The sequence below is a fragment of the Anabrus simplex genome, chromosome 3, assembly GCF_040414725.1.
Source record: "Anabrus simplex isolate iqAnaSimp1 chromosome 3, ASM4041472v1, whole genome shotgun sequence".
In the NCBI taxonomy this organism is placed as follows: domain Eukaryota; kingdom Metazoa; phylum Arthropoda; class Insecta; order Orthoptera; family Tettigoniidae; genus Anabrus; species Anabrus simplex.
This window is the reverse complement of record NC_090267.1, coordinates 8,891,866-8,909,180: the sequence shown is the minus strand read 5'-3', so window position 1 is coordinate 8,909,180 and position 17,315 is coordinate 8,891,866. Positions and strand designations below refer to the sequence as shown.

The 17,315-nt window shown below is 38.5% G+C and overlaps 1 protein-coding gene across 1 annotated transcript in view; it reads right to left on the bottom strand.

Moving 5' to 3' along the window:
- The window catches only part of LOC136866928 (uncharacterized), a 126,735-nt gene that overhangs the window by 18,453 nt on the left and 90,967 nt on the right, over positions 1–17,315 (bottom strand). Inside the window, exon 3 of the mRNA XM_068226550.1 lies at positions 5,498–5,593. Coding sequence (XP_068082651.1) covers positions 5,498–5,593 — 96 coding nt within the window. The remainder of the gene's footprint in view (positions 1–5,497; positions 5,594–17,315) is intronic.

Below are 17,315 nucleotides of genomic sequence, written 5' to 3'. Positions count from 1 at the left end.
AACTGAATTTAAGGATTTAAGTGAGGTCGAATCATCCGTAAACAGAGACTGTGGCCTGAAAATTACTAAGGTAATGTGGCTAAAACTGTCCAGTGATGATCCAACTGTGGTGAGTGCTCGTGAGCCCCATAACATTCTTCATCCCTGAGTAAGATACACTATATTAAACATGAACAAACCGACAACAACAGGTACTCTGCCATGGAACCTTCTTGCCTTATATGTAAGTCCACTTCCCATCACTAAAGAAGAGAAAATGGACTTACTAGACGTATGCAAGTATCATAGACCAGAATACAGGGCTCCTTTCTGAAGACTAGCACCTTGACAGTGTTGGATTTGTTCATTTGTATTTGGTTTTCATGGTTTAGTCAGCCAAATTTCTCTGATTCTTCTATTTTATTCAGACTCTCTGTTAGAAGTATGATGATATTTTCAATTATTTTCAAAGTAATACGAATAATTATACAAGATATATTTAATATTAACTGATAAATGTAGTGTAATGTGTTTTATCTTGACAAAATAAATATATTTCCTGTGTAAAATGAAATTCTGCAGCCTCTTCCCAGTCATTCAAACAGGCCAGGAATGGAATGAATGAAGCCCCCATCTAGTGATGGGAATAGGAATTGTGCCAGCTACCGAAGCCTGTTGCACTCCTCTGGGGCAATTATTACTTAATGACAGATGAAATTATATTGGAGAGTGTTGCTGGAATGAAATACGACAGGGAAAACCGGAGTACCTGGAGAAAAACTTGTCCCGCCTCCACTTTTTGCAGCACAAATCTCACATGGAGTGACCAGGACTTGAACTACGGAACCCAGCGGTAAGAGGCCAGCGTGCTGCCACCTGAACCATGGAGGTTCCTTTCTGTGTAATGAAACAGTTAAGAAAGTAATTTCTGTTATTATGTTCACGTATATTATGTTTGCTTTGGAATAACGCTGTACAGGCAGTCCCACACAGCACTGTTCCACTGTGTTGAGATTTCAAACAGATGTCGCACTGTCATCATTAGAGTGGTATTATTGCATCTGGTGGTTGAACATGACTTGTTATTTACAATATTAAATAGAAGGAAGGATCCACCTTTCAATACTCCGTTGTTAAGTTCAACCAAATAGAAGTTACAACCTGTGCCAAAATAGTGGTGTTCGTTTTACTCTTTTGACTGTGATCATTGTGTTAGTTGTTTTTAGATCTTTATGACTTAATTTTTGCACTGCTTTGCTAATTGGCTGATGATGACACTTCAAATGTGTTGAAACTGGTCCCAAATGCACAGGTTGTACCTTCTATTTGGTTCAACTTAACAACGGAGTATTGAAAGGTGGATCCTTCCTTCTATTTACTATTGTATATTTCTCTATTCAATACGGAACAATCATGAAGTTTTTAACTTGTTATTCATTAAAAATTGCATTTAGTTGTTTTAAAGCTGAAAATTAATATATTTGCGATGAAGAAACATTTTTCTTTGTTCCTGCACATTTTGATAAAAGTTGGGTGGCATGCTTCAATTACTCCTTCTTTCCACAAAAACGAGCTATTTTGTTTATCCTATTATGTGCTCCATTTCTTGTTGCAAACTTTTGATTCATGACTAGACTTGTCATTTTTTGTTGCTTTCCAATGCAAACAGAATTCATATCATAATGATTCTCATTCCAACAAAGCTCTCCAAGTTCATGAATTGCCCACCACCATTCGCAGACAGTTCCCCAAACATTTTTTTCCGAAGAAAATGGTTCCATTTTGTTTCTTTCCAGTGACAGATTTTATTTAAAAAACATTATTATGTAACAATGACAGGAGTTAGGCAAAGTTTGGATGCCTCCATTGACCATAATAAAAAGTTTCATTGCATATGATAAATTTGTTGCACCATATTACATTTTAAAATACAGCCAAAATTTACTACCTTTAGGTACTAATATATTACAGAGGATTACTATTATCATCAAGTTACTGCCGTCACTGATATTCTACCAGGTCTCATTGCAATTAATATGTTCCTCCCAAACAGTTTCTTGTAAGATGAGTCTCCGCAGAATCGACTGCAAGGATGGGGACGTCCTCCAACACATGTAGTAGTAAACTAATTTGTAGATGAAATTTTATATAATGAAGTTAACTCCATCAACTCGTAATATCAGAACTTCAAGAAACAAGTTACATAAAATGCATGCTACTGTCAAAACAACAACCTAATGTAACACTAGTAGCAATGACATCAGATGCCATACATTGTGCATATTGCAAAGAATCTTGGAATTATATCAGCAGTTGTATGATACAAAGCAGCAGGCCATGGATATAAGGCTAGCTGCCACCCAACACCTAACTATGCATTAAAATACCCAATGAAAACCTTTGAATTATGCAAAGAAAATTACAATATTTTATATAATACCTAAGAAACCTATGAAAACTACATTTTACAGCATATTCCAACTTGTTGTATGAGTCATCAGTCCATAGACTAATTTGATGCAGCTCCCCATGCCATCCCACCCTGTGCTCACCTATATCTGCAATCTACATCAGCTCTAATCTGCTTGGAATACTCATACCTTGGTCTACCCCTACCATTCTTACCCACTACACTTCCCTCAGAAACCAACTGCACAAGTCCTGAGTGTCTTAATATTTGCCCTATCATTATATCACTTCTTCTCATCAAATTTAGCCACAAAGATCTATTATCACCAATTTGATTCAGTATCTCTTCATTCATGATTTGATCTATCCATCTCACACTCAGCATTAATATGTAACACCACATTTCAAAAGGGTATATTCTCTTTCTTTCTGAGCGAGTCATCATCCATGTTTCACTTCCATTCATTGCCACGCTACAAACGAAAGTCTTCAAAAACATTTTTCTAATTCCTATGAGCAAATTTCATTCCTTAAGAAAGGTCTTCCTTGCTTGTGCTAGTCTGCATTTATTGTCCTCCTTTCTTCTGCCATCGTTAGTTATTTTACTACCCAAGTAATGTAGTAATGTAATATTTTCTGCATCACCTGACTTCATACGACTGCACTCCATTCCTTTTGTTTTGGACTTATTTATTTTCATCTTGTACTCCTCACTCAAGACTCCATCCATACCATTCAGCAACTTTGCCAGACCTTCTGCAGTCTCAAATAAATTAACAATATCATCAGCAAATCTCAAGGTTTCAATTTCCTCTCCCTGGATTGTGAAGTGTATTCTCAAGAAGTGCACACTAAATGGAATAACCTCACCATGCTGGTTTCTCCTAAAACAGTCAGTATTTCAGAGGGAATGCCATCAAACTCAGGTGCTGTGCTCCTATTAAGGTCTCTCAAAGCACTGTTGAATTCTGACCTCAACATTGCGTCACCCATTTCATCAGTATCAATAGCCTCTTCTTGTTCCAGAACCATAACATCTATGTCCTTACTTTCATACAGCTGCTGGATATGTTCCTGCCATCTTTCTACCTTGTCTTCTGTCCCTAGAAGTAGTTTTCCATTTGAGCTCTTAATATTCATACACCTAGTTTTTCTTTCTCCAAAGGTTTCTTTGATTTTCCTGTATGCAGTCTCTACCTTTCCTAGGAGCATACAACTTTCAACATTCTTGCACTTCTCCTTCAGCCATCCTTCCTCAGCTGCACTGTACTTCCCATCCACTTCATTCGTTAATCACCTGTATTCTTTTCTGCCCTCTTCATTTTTTGCATTCTTGTATTTTTGTTGTTCATTGATCAGGTCTAGTATTTCTTGAGTCTTAGCAGATATTTCCTTTCTCCCTAACATCTCTCCAGCAGCCTTACTGACCTCATTCTTCATGACAGTCCATTTTTCTTCCACTGTGTTTCTTTCAGGCTTTCCATTTAGTCCTCAAGCAACATGTTCCTTGAAACACACCATTACACTCTTATTTCAATTTGTCTACATCCCATCTCACTGGATTCGTTACCCTCTTCAATTTCTTCAACTTCAGATGGCATTTCATGACCAACAAGTTGTGATCAGAGTCCACATCTGTTCCTGGGAAAGTTTTGCAAACCAACACCTGGTTTATGAATCTCTGTCTAATCATAATGAAGTCTATTTGATACCTTGCAGTGCCTCCAGGTCTTGTCCATGTGTACAGCCATCGTTTGTGGTGTTTGAACCTAGTATTAGTAAGGACTAAATTGTGATTTGTGCAGAATCCAAACAGCCGACTTCCTCTTTTGTTCCTTTGTCCCAATCCAAATTCTCCTTCTGCATTATCTACTCGTCCTTGGCCTACAATTGTATTCCAGTCTCCCATTACAATTAGATTATCGCCACCATTTACATATTGTGTTAAATCTTCTATCTCTTCATATTCTATCAATTTCCCCATCATCCACAAATAGTAGGCATATAGACCTGCACTATTGTAGTGGGCACTGGATTGGTGTCTATCTTGACAACAATCCTTTCACTATGCTGGTCATAGTAGCTTACCCGCTGCCCCATTTTCTTATTGATTATTAAATAGACTCCTACATTTTCCCTGTTCAATTTTATGTGATAATTTTGTAGTCACCAGACCAAAATCCTGCTCTTTGTGCTGACCTACTTCACATATGCAAACTACATTTAACTTTAGTCTATCCATTTCCCTTTTCAGATTCTCTAATCTACCACAACAATTCAAACTTCTAGTATTCCATGCTCCAACTCACAAAATTTTAGTATCCATCTTCCTCATGATTGCCCCCTCTCGTGTAGTCCCCACTCGGAGATCCAAATGGGGGACTATTTTACCTCCAGAATATTTTACCCGGGAGGAAGCCATCATCAGTACATCATTCATACAGAGAGAGCTGCTTGTTCTCAGGAGTTAGTAATGGGTGTAGCTTCCTGCTGCTTTCAGCCGTGCAGCAGTATCAACAGAGCTTAAGCCATGTTGAGTATTATTACACAGCCATACCAGTCAATCATCTAGACCGCCACCCTTGTAACTTCCGAAAGCCTGCTACCTCCTTTCAATGAACCATTCATTACTCTGGTCCCTTGACAGATACCCTTCCGATATGGTTGTATCTGCGGCTCAGCTACCTGCTTCGCTGGGACGGGCAAGCCTCCCTACCGTGGCAATGTCACATGGTTCACAGGGGTTCAACTTATGGCCCTATAATAGCGTCTCATTGAAATCGGACGTATAGTTTTCTCATGTTGCACTACACAGTGTCAATAACAGTATCAAATGGAAATGTGTGTGTTCAAAGATATTTACACAGCATAAATTATTAGTAGAAATGATACCAGCCCCTACATGATATATAGTGGTCTTTGAACATGATACGTAGGGTGAGATCTTGCAAACACTCAAAGAAAAAAAAAATTGGTTATAAAATTTATATTTTTCCTAGGACATTCAAATTGTATGTACTGAAATGAAGGGTCACTCAGTGAAATCTGATTGGCCATCTTCTCACTGTTCCCTTTATGGGGCAATGGCTTATCAAATTATATACATTACCTCAAATGCATTCTCCTGTGTTGGCCCGGGCTCTGTTAATTCTGATTTAGTTTCTTGCTTTAGAGGTATCATTTCTGATACAAGTTGGGAATGTTCCTGTGGAAATGAATATATATTAGGCATGCACTTTGCACACATCCACCGATATAGTCACCAACAAATGAACATTATAATTCATTACCTGGGAGTATATGAGTTAATTTAAAAATTCCACAAATATTTAGGGAAAACTTCTACAAACAGGCAATCTTTAAAACCCATGGGTGCAGTTCAGTAGAAGAACAGCATCCAATTAAAATGCTCAGGGATACTTTTAAATTGTGGAGCATTCATAACACACATAAAATATCACTGTGACATCAGGAACAGTGTACATAAACACTGATAAATATTCTACTCATCCTATTTTTTTTAAATTCATACCAGGAAATTCTACTTTATACCAGCAAGTACAGCAACCATGAAATATATCTCTTCCATCTCACCTCTTGTATGTTAAGTCCCCAGCTAAAAGCCTTGGATGGATATTCAACAAATCTACAATAAAATGCAGCACGGAGATCATGTATTACCAAGAAGACATATTAAAGAAATGAAGAGTGGGAGAGCATGCCATTACCTTCCTTTCGTATCACACATTATAGATAGATAGATTTATTTATCATCAACAGGTTATTTGCCCAATTAGAGATGATTCAATAAACATAATATATAACAAATAGACCTTAAATAAATAACAGTAATATCTTAAAATAATAATCAAGATCAAACTAAATCTAGAGATCTTTATATATGCACATTTACAACACCTTAAATAAATAAACAAATAAATAAATAAATAAATACACAAAACTGAACATCCTTAAATAATTGACATTATTAAACTACATCTGGAAACATTTACATACACATATTTACATATTTTACACAGAGGGCCTTACATTCATGAGGTCAATAGGGTATGTCTGATTTTAGATGGGGGCGAGTGGAAAAGATCCACTGGTTCATCCACCTTATTCAGTGACGTTAGTGCCCTCAGAAGCCACGAGTTAGCCCAAGCTACAATTCTCACACTAGGTAAATGAAACATAAATTTGCCTAGTATTGTGACGAGGAAAATGTAACGGAATCAACTCAGATAATGTTGAGCAATCCACTCTATTCGTCAGACCTTGGCACATCTGTGGCATGAGTGCAAAGTCCTCATACTCATAGTCTCACAAAAAGACTCCTACTCAGACGAAGAGATAGAAATACCCAAACTTTTGTAGCTGATCCATTTCATGAACCTTATTTGGACTCTTTCCATGTTTTGTATTAAATAGTGTTGAGAAGGTAAGCCACACCTCACAACAGTATTCTAACGATGGTCTGACCAGAGTGCAAAACAAAGTAATTAGAGTTCTAGAAGAAAAAAATTCGGCACAGTTTCTTTTCAGAAAGCCAAGTAATTTTAACACTTTCCTTGAAATCTTATGAAAATGTTTCTCAAAGCAAAGACCGTAACAGTTTGAAACACCAAGATCATTTATTTCATTCACACAACCTACTTGAAAATTGCATAAAAGGTGGGGCTAATTTACTGTTTTCAACTTATGTGAAAATGTAATTGCATTTCATTTTGTAGTATTCAAACCAAGCAGCCACATTTTACACCAGTTACTTAGTAGATTTAAGTCAGACTGTAGCAACTTACAGTCCAACTCACTACTTATCACGTTAAAGATCTTTAGATCATCATCATAGAGAAAGCAATTACTGTGTTGTATAAATGTTGTTATTTCATTTATGAATATGATGAAAAAGGAGGGCCCAGTAAAGAGCTTTTGGGGAAACAGGAAGTAGAGTGGTACGGCTTTGATATAGTACCATCACCTTTTACTACACAGACCCTTATTACTGAGATAGTTTCTAATCCACTCAAAAGCACTTTCCCCCTATCATGTTGAACTGAATCCAAGGCTTTGGAGAAGTCCATGTAAACAACATCCACTTGTTGCTTCCTATCCAGAGATTCTGAAATAAAATTGATTCACACCACTATATTGGATACGGAGGAGCATTTCTGTACAAAACCATGTTGAAACATAATAATATACTGTGAAATTGAACTGTACAAACACTTCTACATGATCTTCTCTGCCACCTTCAAAATCAGGACAATAACACAAGAGGCCTATAGTTATCAAACACCGTTTTGTCTCCTTTCTTGAACACTGATATGATGTAACCTTTCTTCCACTCACACGCAAAATACCCTGATGAGAATGACATTTATTATGATGCTGAGTGGCCTTCCTAGTTCAGATGCACATCCTTTCAAAACTATTGTGGGTACATCATCGGGGCCACATGATTTGGAGGTATCCACAGATGCAAGAATTGAAGATATCTCTGCTGGAGAGGTCACTATTGAGTTTAGGCCTATATCACACACGCATGAAGTGGATAGATTACACTTTGTGACAGGTGCACGATACTTTCAAAATTATCTGCAAAACTGTCCAAGATGCTCCTCTTGTCCTGTAATTCTTTCCTGTCCTCAAGCATACTAGGCGGCAAACGAGATGACCACCGTTTGCTGTTTACAAAATTCCAGAAACACTTCGGGTTGGCAACTAATTTTTGAGCTGAAGACACTTAAATTCACCACGTATGGTTGAAAATAGCACATAATCATTACTATGGCACATTTTAAAAACTTTGTTCTAGCCCTTTTTTTTCCTTTAATTTATCTATTACCTTAGAGTCGTACCGTCATGGATACTTCCCCATGCTAGCTATCAGATTACTAGATCTCAATGGGAGGGTAAGAAATAGGGATCTGCGCTCAGATGGCATTCACTTAAACTGCAGTGGTACGTATATGTTAGGAAATTTGTTTGGAAGGGTAACAGGGAGGTACATTCAGTGAAATGGGGCGGTCTAGGGAGCGGTGATAAGGGAACAGGGAACTGGAAATCAAGTAGGGATGACATAAAATTGTTAGTGTTGAACTGTAGAAGTATTGTAAAGAAAGGAATAGAATTAAGTAATTTAATAGGTATTATACCTACCAGATATTGTAATAGGAGTTGAGTCAAGACTGAGAAATGATATAATGGATGCAGAAATTTTCTCACGGAACTGGAGTGTGTATCATAGAGATAGGACATGAATGGTGAAAGAAGAAGTTGTAAGCTACAAAAAAGTTAAAGATGACTAACATGAAATTCTAGATGTAAGGCTCATTTCTAAAGATAATAGGCAACTTGATGTCTTTGGGACATACAGACCAGGAAAGGGTAGCGTTGACACAGATTCAGAATTATTCAACAAGATATGTGAGAAACAACATAGAAAGGAATGTGCTTTTAGCATGAGATCTGAATTTACCAAATGTCAATTGGGAAGGTAATGCGAACGAAAGGAATCATGAATAACAAATGGCAAATAAGCTAATATGGGAAAGACAGCTGATTCAGAAAGTGATGGAACCAACTAGAGGGGAAAATATTCTGGATGTTGTGCTGAAACCGAATGAGCTCTATAGAAAACCAAAGTAATAGATGGTATTAGTGATCATGAAAAAGTCTTTGATGTAGTTAGAAATAAATATGATAGAAAGGAAGGGCTTAAAAGTAGGACTATTAGGGAGTACCATATGGCTGATAAAGCAGGCATGAGGGAGTTTAAGAAAAGTAACAATGTAATTATGTAAACAGACTCAGGAATGGGTTTAAAGCAATTGTTGAGGAATGAGAAAATAGGTTTGTACCTTTGAAGGTGGTAAGGAATGGTACAGACCCACCTTATTATAATAGAAGAATAAAGAGACTAAGGAGGAGGTACAGATTGGAAAGACATAGTTAGAAATGGCTGTTGAATTATGGAGAAATTAAAGGAACTTACTAGGAAATTGAATCCAGCAAAGAAATCAGCTAAGGATAACGTGACAGCAAGCATAATTGGAAGTCATACAAATTTTAGTGAAAAATGGAAAGGTATGTACAGGTACTTTAAGGCAGAAACAGGTTTCAAGAAGGACGTTCCAGTAATCATCAAAGAACAAGAGGAGTGAGTATGTGAGGATCTTGAAAAGGCAGAAGTTCAGCCAGCAGTATGTAAAGATTGTTGGTTACAAGGATAATGTCCAGATAGAGGAGGTGACTAATGTTAAAGAAGTATTAAAATTACATATGACATTTACAATAAGATACAAAAGTTGAAAACTAGATAATTGGCTGGAACTGATAAGATTTCTGGGTATATAATAAAGGCAATGAGTTAGGATATAGTAACATATCTAAAGTACTTATCTGATTATTGTTTGCATGAAGCAGCTATATCAAATGAATGGAGAGCTGCTATAGTAGCCCCTATGAATAAAGGAAAGGGTGATAGGCATAAAGCTGAAAATTACAGGCCACTAAGTTTGGCATGCATTGCATGTAAGGTTTGGGAGCGCATGCCTTCTGATTATATTAGACATGTTTGTGAAATTAATAAATGGTTTGATTGAAGGCAGTTTGGGTTTAGGAAAGGTTATTCAACTGAAGCTCAACTTGTAGGATTCCAGCAAGATATAGCAGATATCTTGGATTCAGGAGATCAAATGGACTGTATTGCAACTGACCTGTCTGATAGGGTGGATCATGGGAGACTACTGGCAAAAATGAGTGCAATTGTACTACACAAAAGAGTGACTGAATCGGTTGCAATATTTCTATAAAATAGATCTCAGAAAATTAGAGTAGGTGAGGCTTTCTGTACAGAGGAATAAATAAGTTACAAGACTGTGAGCAAATGCAAAATGACCTTGATAACATTGTGAGATTGACTGCAGGCAATGGTATGATGATAAATGGGGTTAAAAATCAGGTTGTGAGTTTCACAAATAGGAAAAGTCCTCTCTGTTTTAATTACTGTGTTGATGGGGTGAAAGTTCCTTTTGGGGATCACTGTAGGTATCTAGGTGTTAATATAAGGAAAGATCTTCATTGGGGTAATCACATAAGTGGGATTGTAGATAAAGGGTACAGATCTCTGCACATGGTTGTGAGGGTGTTTAGGGGTTGTAGTAAGGATGTAAAGGAGAGGGCATATAAGTCTCTGGTATGACCCCAACTAGAGTATGGTTCCAGTGTATGGGACCCTCACAAGGATTAATTGATTCATGACCTGGAAAAAATCCAAAGAAAAGCAGCTCGATATATTCTGGGTGATTTCTGACAAACGAGTAGTGTTTCAAAAATGTTGCAAAGTTTGGGTTGCAAGTGGCTATTCTCATTTTAAAACCGGTATTGAAGATCAAATGGAAGTAAAAACATTAAATTTAATTCTGAATAGGTGGAATAAGAAATTTATTGTTTTTCTTAAGTGGTATGTTGATGTAAATGTTGATTCCCATAAAGAACCTGAAATTTTTGTCGTGAATGAGTAAATTTATAATGTTTATTAAGTGGTATGTGCAAGCTGTTAGTGGAGAGATGATGGCTTGGAATAACATTAGTAGATGAATAAGTTTGTGTGGTTTAAAAGTAGGAAGGATCACAATGCGACGATAAAGTTGGAATTCAAGAGGACAAATTGGGGCAAATATTCGTTTATAGGAAGGGGATTAAGGGATTGGAATAACCAAGGGTGATGTTCAATAAATTTCCAATTTCTTTAAAATCATTTAAGAAAAGGCTAGGAAACAACAGATAGGGAATCTGCCACCTGGGCGACTGCCCTAAATGCAGATCAGTATTGATTGACTGATATTGACTGACTGATCCGGGATGGTACAGTTTATTTTATTACAGTGTGAAGCAGGTCATAAAAAAGGGTTAATGCCTCATCGATGGAAGGGACACAACAAAAAGAGACCTCTCATTTGAGGAAAATTGTACTTAGTCCGTGCGAACATAAACTTCCTCTGTAGCACGGGGTGCAAAACTCACTGTAAAGATAAAGTGAATTCTATAGCTTGATGATTGGATGTAATTAGCTCTACTGTCCCAAAGCAGTCCAAGTGTTCTGAGATTAGAACAAGGTTCAGGAAGTGACACATTAGTCCGCCAAGATCACCCATTTTTTTCTTTACAATTTGCTTTACGTCAAACCAACGCAGCCTTTCCTTATTTCAATGATGGGATAGGAAAGAGCTGGGACTGGCATGACGTGACTGTAAGGTAAGGTCCACAGCATACCATCTTCAGGGCTGCCAACAGAAGGGTTCAAAACCACTATCTCCTAAATGCAACCTGACAAGTCTATCAATTTGACTAAGTTAATACCTCATTGATTCATTAAAAATTAAAAATACCACAGGTATACAGTCCTGTCTTTTCTTTATAAAGGTTTTCTATACACTTAATACTCGTACATGTTTCAAAAGATATCCACATTCTTCATCAGCAATCTTCACACACATATAAAGTCCTAAGATCATCTTAATCCAACTTATGTTAACACCAATAAATATTTAAAACAGAGAACACTTTTGTTGTATTGAGTACAATTTTTATTTAACCTGACAGGTCTGCAACACAAACCGCTCAGCTTACTTGCACAATCCCTATGAAATCTCAAAGTGATCAACGTGTTCTCAGACTTCAAACCTGAGGAGGAGGTGAACAGCTAAGGAGACAGACAAATATTTGGTGGACAGGGGGATGGTCCAAGGGGAGAGCCCTCTCCCCCAAACTCACTCTCTAACCTGACCTACAGGATTCTTCCAGGAGAAACTGTAAGGCTGATAGGTTAGGTTACGTCATGATCTCAGTGAAGTCGGAGAGAGAGAGGTCACTGACCTTACTTACGCTGCACCAATAAAAAATACTGACTCAGTAAAATTCAAATCGCCCGTCGTGGACCAGAACCACCCTAGTACATACTACTGATATCAAGGCAACATCAGGGAATGAAATCCCTACTCCCCGGCCGATTATTACTATATTCATGTACGACCACTTCACACATTACTGCAAGCCCAAAGTCTTTGCATTCTTTCTCTAGCAGCCACCTTATTCAGTTTCCATTCGTCATGGAAGCCTCTGACGCTGTCAATTACTGATCTATACTCTGTTTGGTTTAGGATGACTTCCTCAGTTAATCCAGACTACTCAAGGTCATTTTTCACCTCCCTGAACCATTTGTCAGGAACTTTCAGTCTACTATCATCCTTTTTGTCAGCCTCTTCTTATCCTTTTTAAATAGATACCCATCAAACGAGTCTTCTCTTCCTCACTGTCTAAATCAAAATTTTGGATTCCAGGTACACTTCTCCCACTTCTTCACTTCCTCCTAACCTATACTGGCCATCCGCGATTTATAGACCTCGGGAAATTTCTCTGTTTCTCTTAGTCACAACATTCCTGTCATTCGGAGGCATTCACTACCGCACAGACACTGTTTTAATGCATGTGTTGCAGTGTCTTCCTTCAGCTTGTCTTGGAATGGTTTTCCCTTTTATAAAGCATAAGTCCTTCAAAAAGCAATGGCCATTTTCTCTTGCCTGATGTAGTTGGCTTCACTCTAGATAGTTTTCAGCTGTATGATTTTCCTGAGGTACCTGAAGCTGTAACATGCTCTGTCTTTAAGTGATGAGGGGCTGTTTTGATGTTGGTCATACACTTGGTTTTTTGAAAGGAAATTTGGAGTCCAGCTTTATTTGCTTCCTGCATTATTGTATTTAGCTGTGTCAGAGTTTCAAGACAGGATTGCAAGATCAACTGCAAATGCAAGGCAATTGATTTTGATGCCATTTTTGATTCTCCAATGTATACATGGTTGAGCAGTCTTTTCTTGTCCAATTTTCCCATTTCAGGATGATCTTTTCCAAAACACATTAGAGAGAACCGGAGATAGCTCATCAGCCTGTCTGACCCCTTATTTGATTTCAAATTCCTTCGAGAGCTGCCCAAGGAATTTTACTTCGAATGGGTGTCCATTAGTATCACGTTAATAGTTATCATGGCATTTACATTCAACTCTACCAATATGTCGAACAGCACTTCCCTGTCGACTGAATAATTAGCTTGTTTGAAGTCTACAAAGATAACTACCAAATCATTGAGGATGTAGTTTTCCAGCACTGTTTTCAGGCTCCAGATCTGCACCACACATGATCTTACTTTTCTAAAGCCAAGCTGATGATCTATTTGGTCCACTAGCCACATCTGCAGTTCTTTGGACAATGCCTTAAATGCTATAGGGACAATGAAAATGTGACAATAGTTATCAGGATCCCTTCTATCACCTTTCTGACGTAAAGGGAAGCAGTTTTCCAATCTTCAGGGATTACTTCTGATTCAAAGACATTTCTTGTCTTAAATTAGTAAATGTGATTTCTGCACCACTTTTCAGCATCTCTGCTGTGATTGAGTCTTCAATTGCCGCTTTCTGATTCTTCAGTTTGGCAATTATTTTATGAAACTCTTTTTTGTCTTGTTGGACTGAATCTCCATTCCCTTGTTCCAGATTTTTCCTAGGCCATTTATCTTACGGGTCTTCACAGTTTAGCAGTTTCTCGAAGTATCCGGCCATGATCTCACAATATTCATCCATGTTTTCCACCTTGCCTCCGATACTCAAGCCTGATGATTGACACCCATTTCAATGTTGCTTGGCAATCGTGTAAACAATTCAATATTGTTATTCCCTCACCAACTATTATTATTATTATTATTATTATTATTATGTTACGGACTTTTCCGTGGTAGGTAGAGGTGAAAGAAGGTGCGGGTGTGAATGGGTTTCAAGCTACGAAATTATAGTGCAATGTAAAATTAATTTAAAAGTTAACAAGGTTATATTTTCTTTTCGAAAACAAAGAAATAACAAGCATGGCAGGTACAAAGTAGCAATTCAAAAGGGGTTAGCTACAATATTTACAGAATTTGGGCTTCGCGCCCTGACTTCACAATGCTTGGGCAATCAGCTCAGTTTTACCTCAAACACAAGTTTTAACAGAGGGGGAGAAAACCCCATTCATACCTAGGAGCCCTTGCTCCAAATTACACTGAAAAACCTCCATGAGGCATACAACCCAGAATTTTCAAAAGAGCCACTCGCTCTCAAAATTTAAGCCTCTCCCAGGCCACACCAAACTCCACCTTCAAGTTGTCCTCAACGGACATAAACACAGTGGTAAAATACCCAATCTACTGAGGTCTATTAAAGAAAAGCAGGTTAATTAAATGACCTCTAAAATAACAATTTGAGAGGAGGCGAACTTGCACTCCTAATACACTTTGATTAAGACCTACTTGGCACTAGGCCGTTAATACAAGGGCTAATCCCATGCTAAAGAGGTGACTTAAGAAAAGAACAATTTGTTTTACATTAACGAAGAATAGGTTGAGAAAATAAGTTCACCTCAAGACAATGTGAGTGGGAGCTCGAGAGGGTTAGCACTCTCTATCCCAATATGTCGTTTTACAAGAGAATAGATGAATAGAGAAGTTACATTTTAGGAAAGGTTACATGGTTGAACGCTTAGAACCCGCCCCGAAAGTTAAACTGCTGAGCTAGCAAAGAAAGAAGTTATTAATCGGCCATTACCTTGTGTTGAACGGCTGGAGAAGAAAGAGGCGCTTCCCGCCCCCTGCAATGTACTTACACTGAAAGATGGAACAGAAGTGGCCTAGAGACCCAAAAATCAGCAGTTTAAATACTCTCGCGGAAGTTTCTAGGCGTTAGGGGAAAGAAAACACCCTCCCACAAACTCTTTATTGGATAGGACCCCGCAACAGATTAAAGTTGGGGGAAGATACATCTGATTGGATAGAAATTAATTTAAGAAATTCGGGATTGGTTAGGTTCAACACAAGGGGAAGAAAGGGGTAAATATTGCCAACTTAAACAATGATAGAAAGAAATTTAACAAAGAACAAACTCTTGAAATTAAATTTTCTCCAAAAAAAATAGTTCTTTGACTCCGCACTAGGTTGCACTATTGTAGATCTTCAGTAGTGTCCTCTAGAAGAGAAAGTTCACACTTCTTACTTCAAGCGAAACAAAAACACATCAAAAATGACACAGTTCAAAAACTCAAAATTTTCCACGTGGTGACATCTTCTGAGACGGTAGAAAATTAATACTGTCAATAAGGTTCAGACTTCCTCCAGCAGAGGAGTTTCAACAGGCGCACATTTTAAATTAGCGGAGTGGAGGTGTACCGCCCGGTACAGACCTCCCCCCCCAAAAGTTCCTCCAGGGATGACACATGAAATCAGTTTGAAACAAGGTCCAAGTTATGCTGTGGGTATGAAGATTGATTGCCAAAAAATTTATAAGATTTTCTTAATTTGGGGTTGATTTGGTTTCAAAATTTGTTGTTGCAGATGAAGTAAAGTCTTTATATTTGTAGAAGTTGAATTTCTGAAGATAAATTTTTATACTTGAAAGTGAAGAAAAAAAAATTTCAAAGTCCACCAAATATTGCAGTTGAATTCCCAAGTGTAGTCATTACTTATGGTATCTGTTCATGTAGTAGATGGTGATGAAGTGGGATTGCCAGACCGGCCGTTGCGGCTTGCGTCCAAAGGAGGCCGCTCGGACCCCTCAAGTACCCTGAGATACCGCTCGCCCGCACTATGAGGGGAGCAGAGGTGTTGAAGCACGCCGCGCCCGCGGTGAACATATACAGGCTGCGGGCAAGTAGCAGGTTGTGCGCCGCACATCAGCCTTGGCCGGGAGGAGAGCTCCGGCTCGCCGTGCACACGTCTTCCTCGCTGGGGCCGAGGGGGCCCGTCCTCAGCTCCAGTTGCTGCACGGCGCCGCGCGGCTGCGGGGGCACTGAAACATTAAAGCTTGGCGGCAGAATTGTGTTGGACTATCATCTTCTTTGAGGGTACAGGCTTGTGGAGAGGTTGAGGGGCCAGCGGCGTGCAAATATCCATGGCATAAGTCAAGCCACTGTGTGTATTGACGCAGGAGACGGGAGCGTGGTAATGGCCGAGGTAAGGACAGGAAGGCAGTTTAACAATCGGGGAGGTTTACAAGAAATGCTTACATATAAAATAAAATAGAAGGAGCAGAATGCCTTAAAAGTTGAACTCAAAAAAAAAAATATAACCTTCATATTCCTTTCAAATTATATGAAGCAAGTTGACACCAAATTTACACCGGTTTCACCTGGGACAGGTGAACCCTAAATATCCTCTCGGTGGCTGGATTGCTTACTAACAATGTAACCGGTGTGAGAAAATCGAGAATGATGCATGGCCCATGAAATCTGGGGGCAAGCTTGCCCGCGGGAACAAAATTTTTGACCATAACCTGGTCACCTACCTTCAAAGGGGTGGGTCTCCGTCCACGATCATACCTTTCCCTAACCTTTTCATGAGACACTTTAAGATTGGCTTTAGCCTTCTTCCAAAGATCTTTAATGTTATCCGGATCTATTGTCTCGGGTAGAATGTCATTCAGAGACCAGAGGTTAGAGAGCGGCGAGTTGGGAACAAACTTGAACATCAAAGAAGCTGGAGTAAACTTGTGAGATTCATGAACCGCCGAATTCAAAGCAAAAGCTATCCAATGCAGGGACGTGTCCCACCTGGAATGATCTTCATGATGATAGGCAATAAGTGCTGACCTGAGATTACGGTTAACCCGTTCAGCCAGAGATGGTTGAGGGTAATAAGCAGAAGTAGTTACATGAGAGATTGATAAGTCAAAACAGAATTTACGAAATAAATTAGATGTAAAAGCCTTAGCATTATCAGATACAATATATTGACACGGACCAAAAGAAGCAAAAATAGAATTTAAGCAGGTAATGGTAGACTGAGCGGTAGCCAGCTTAGTCGGAAATAACCAAGAAAATCTGGTAAAACCATCTACGCACACA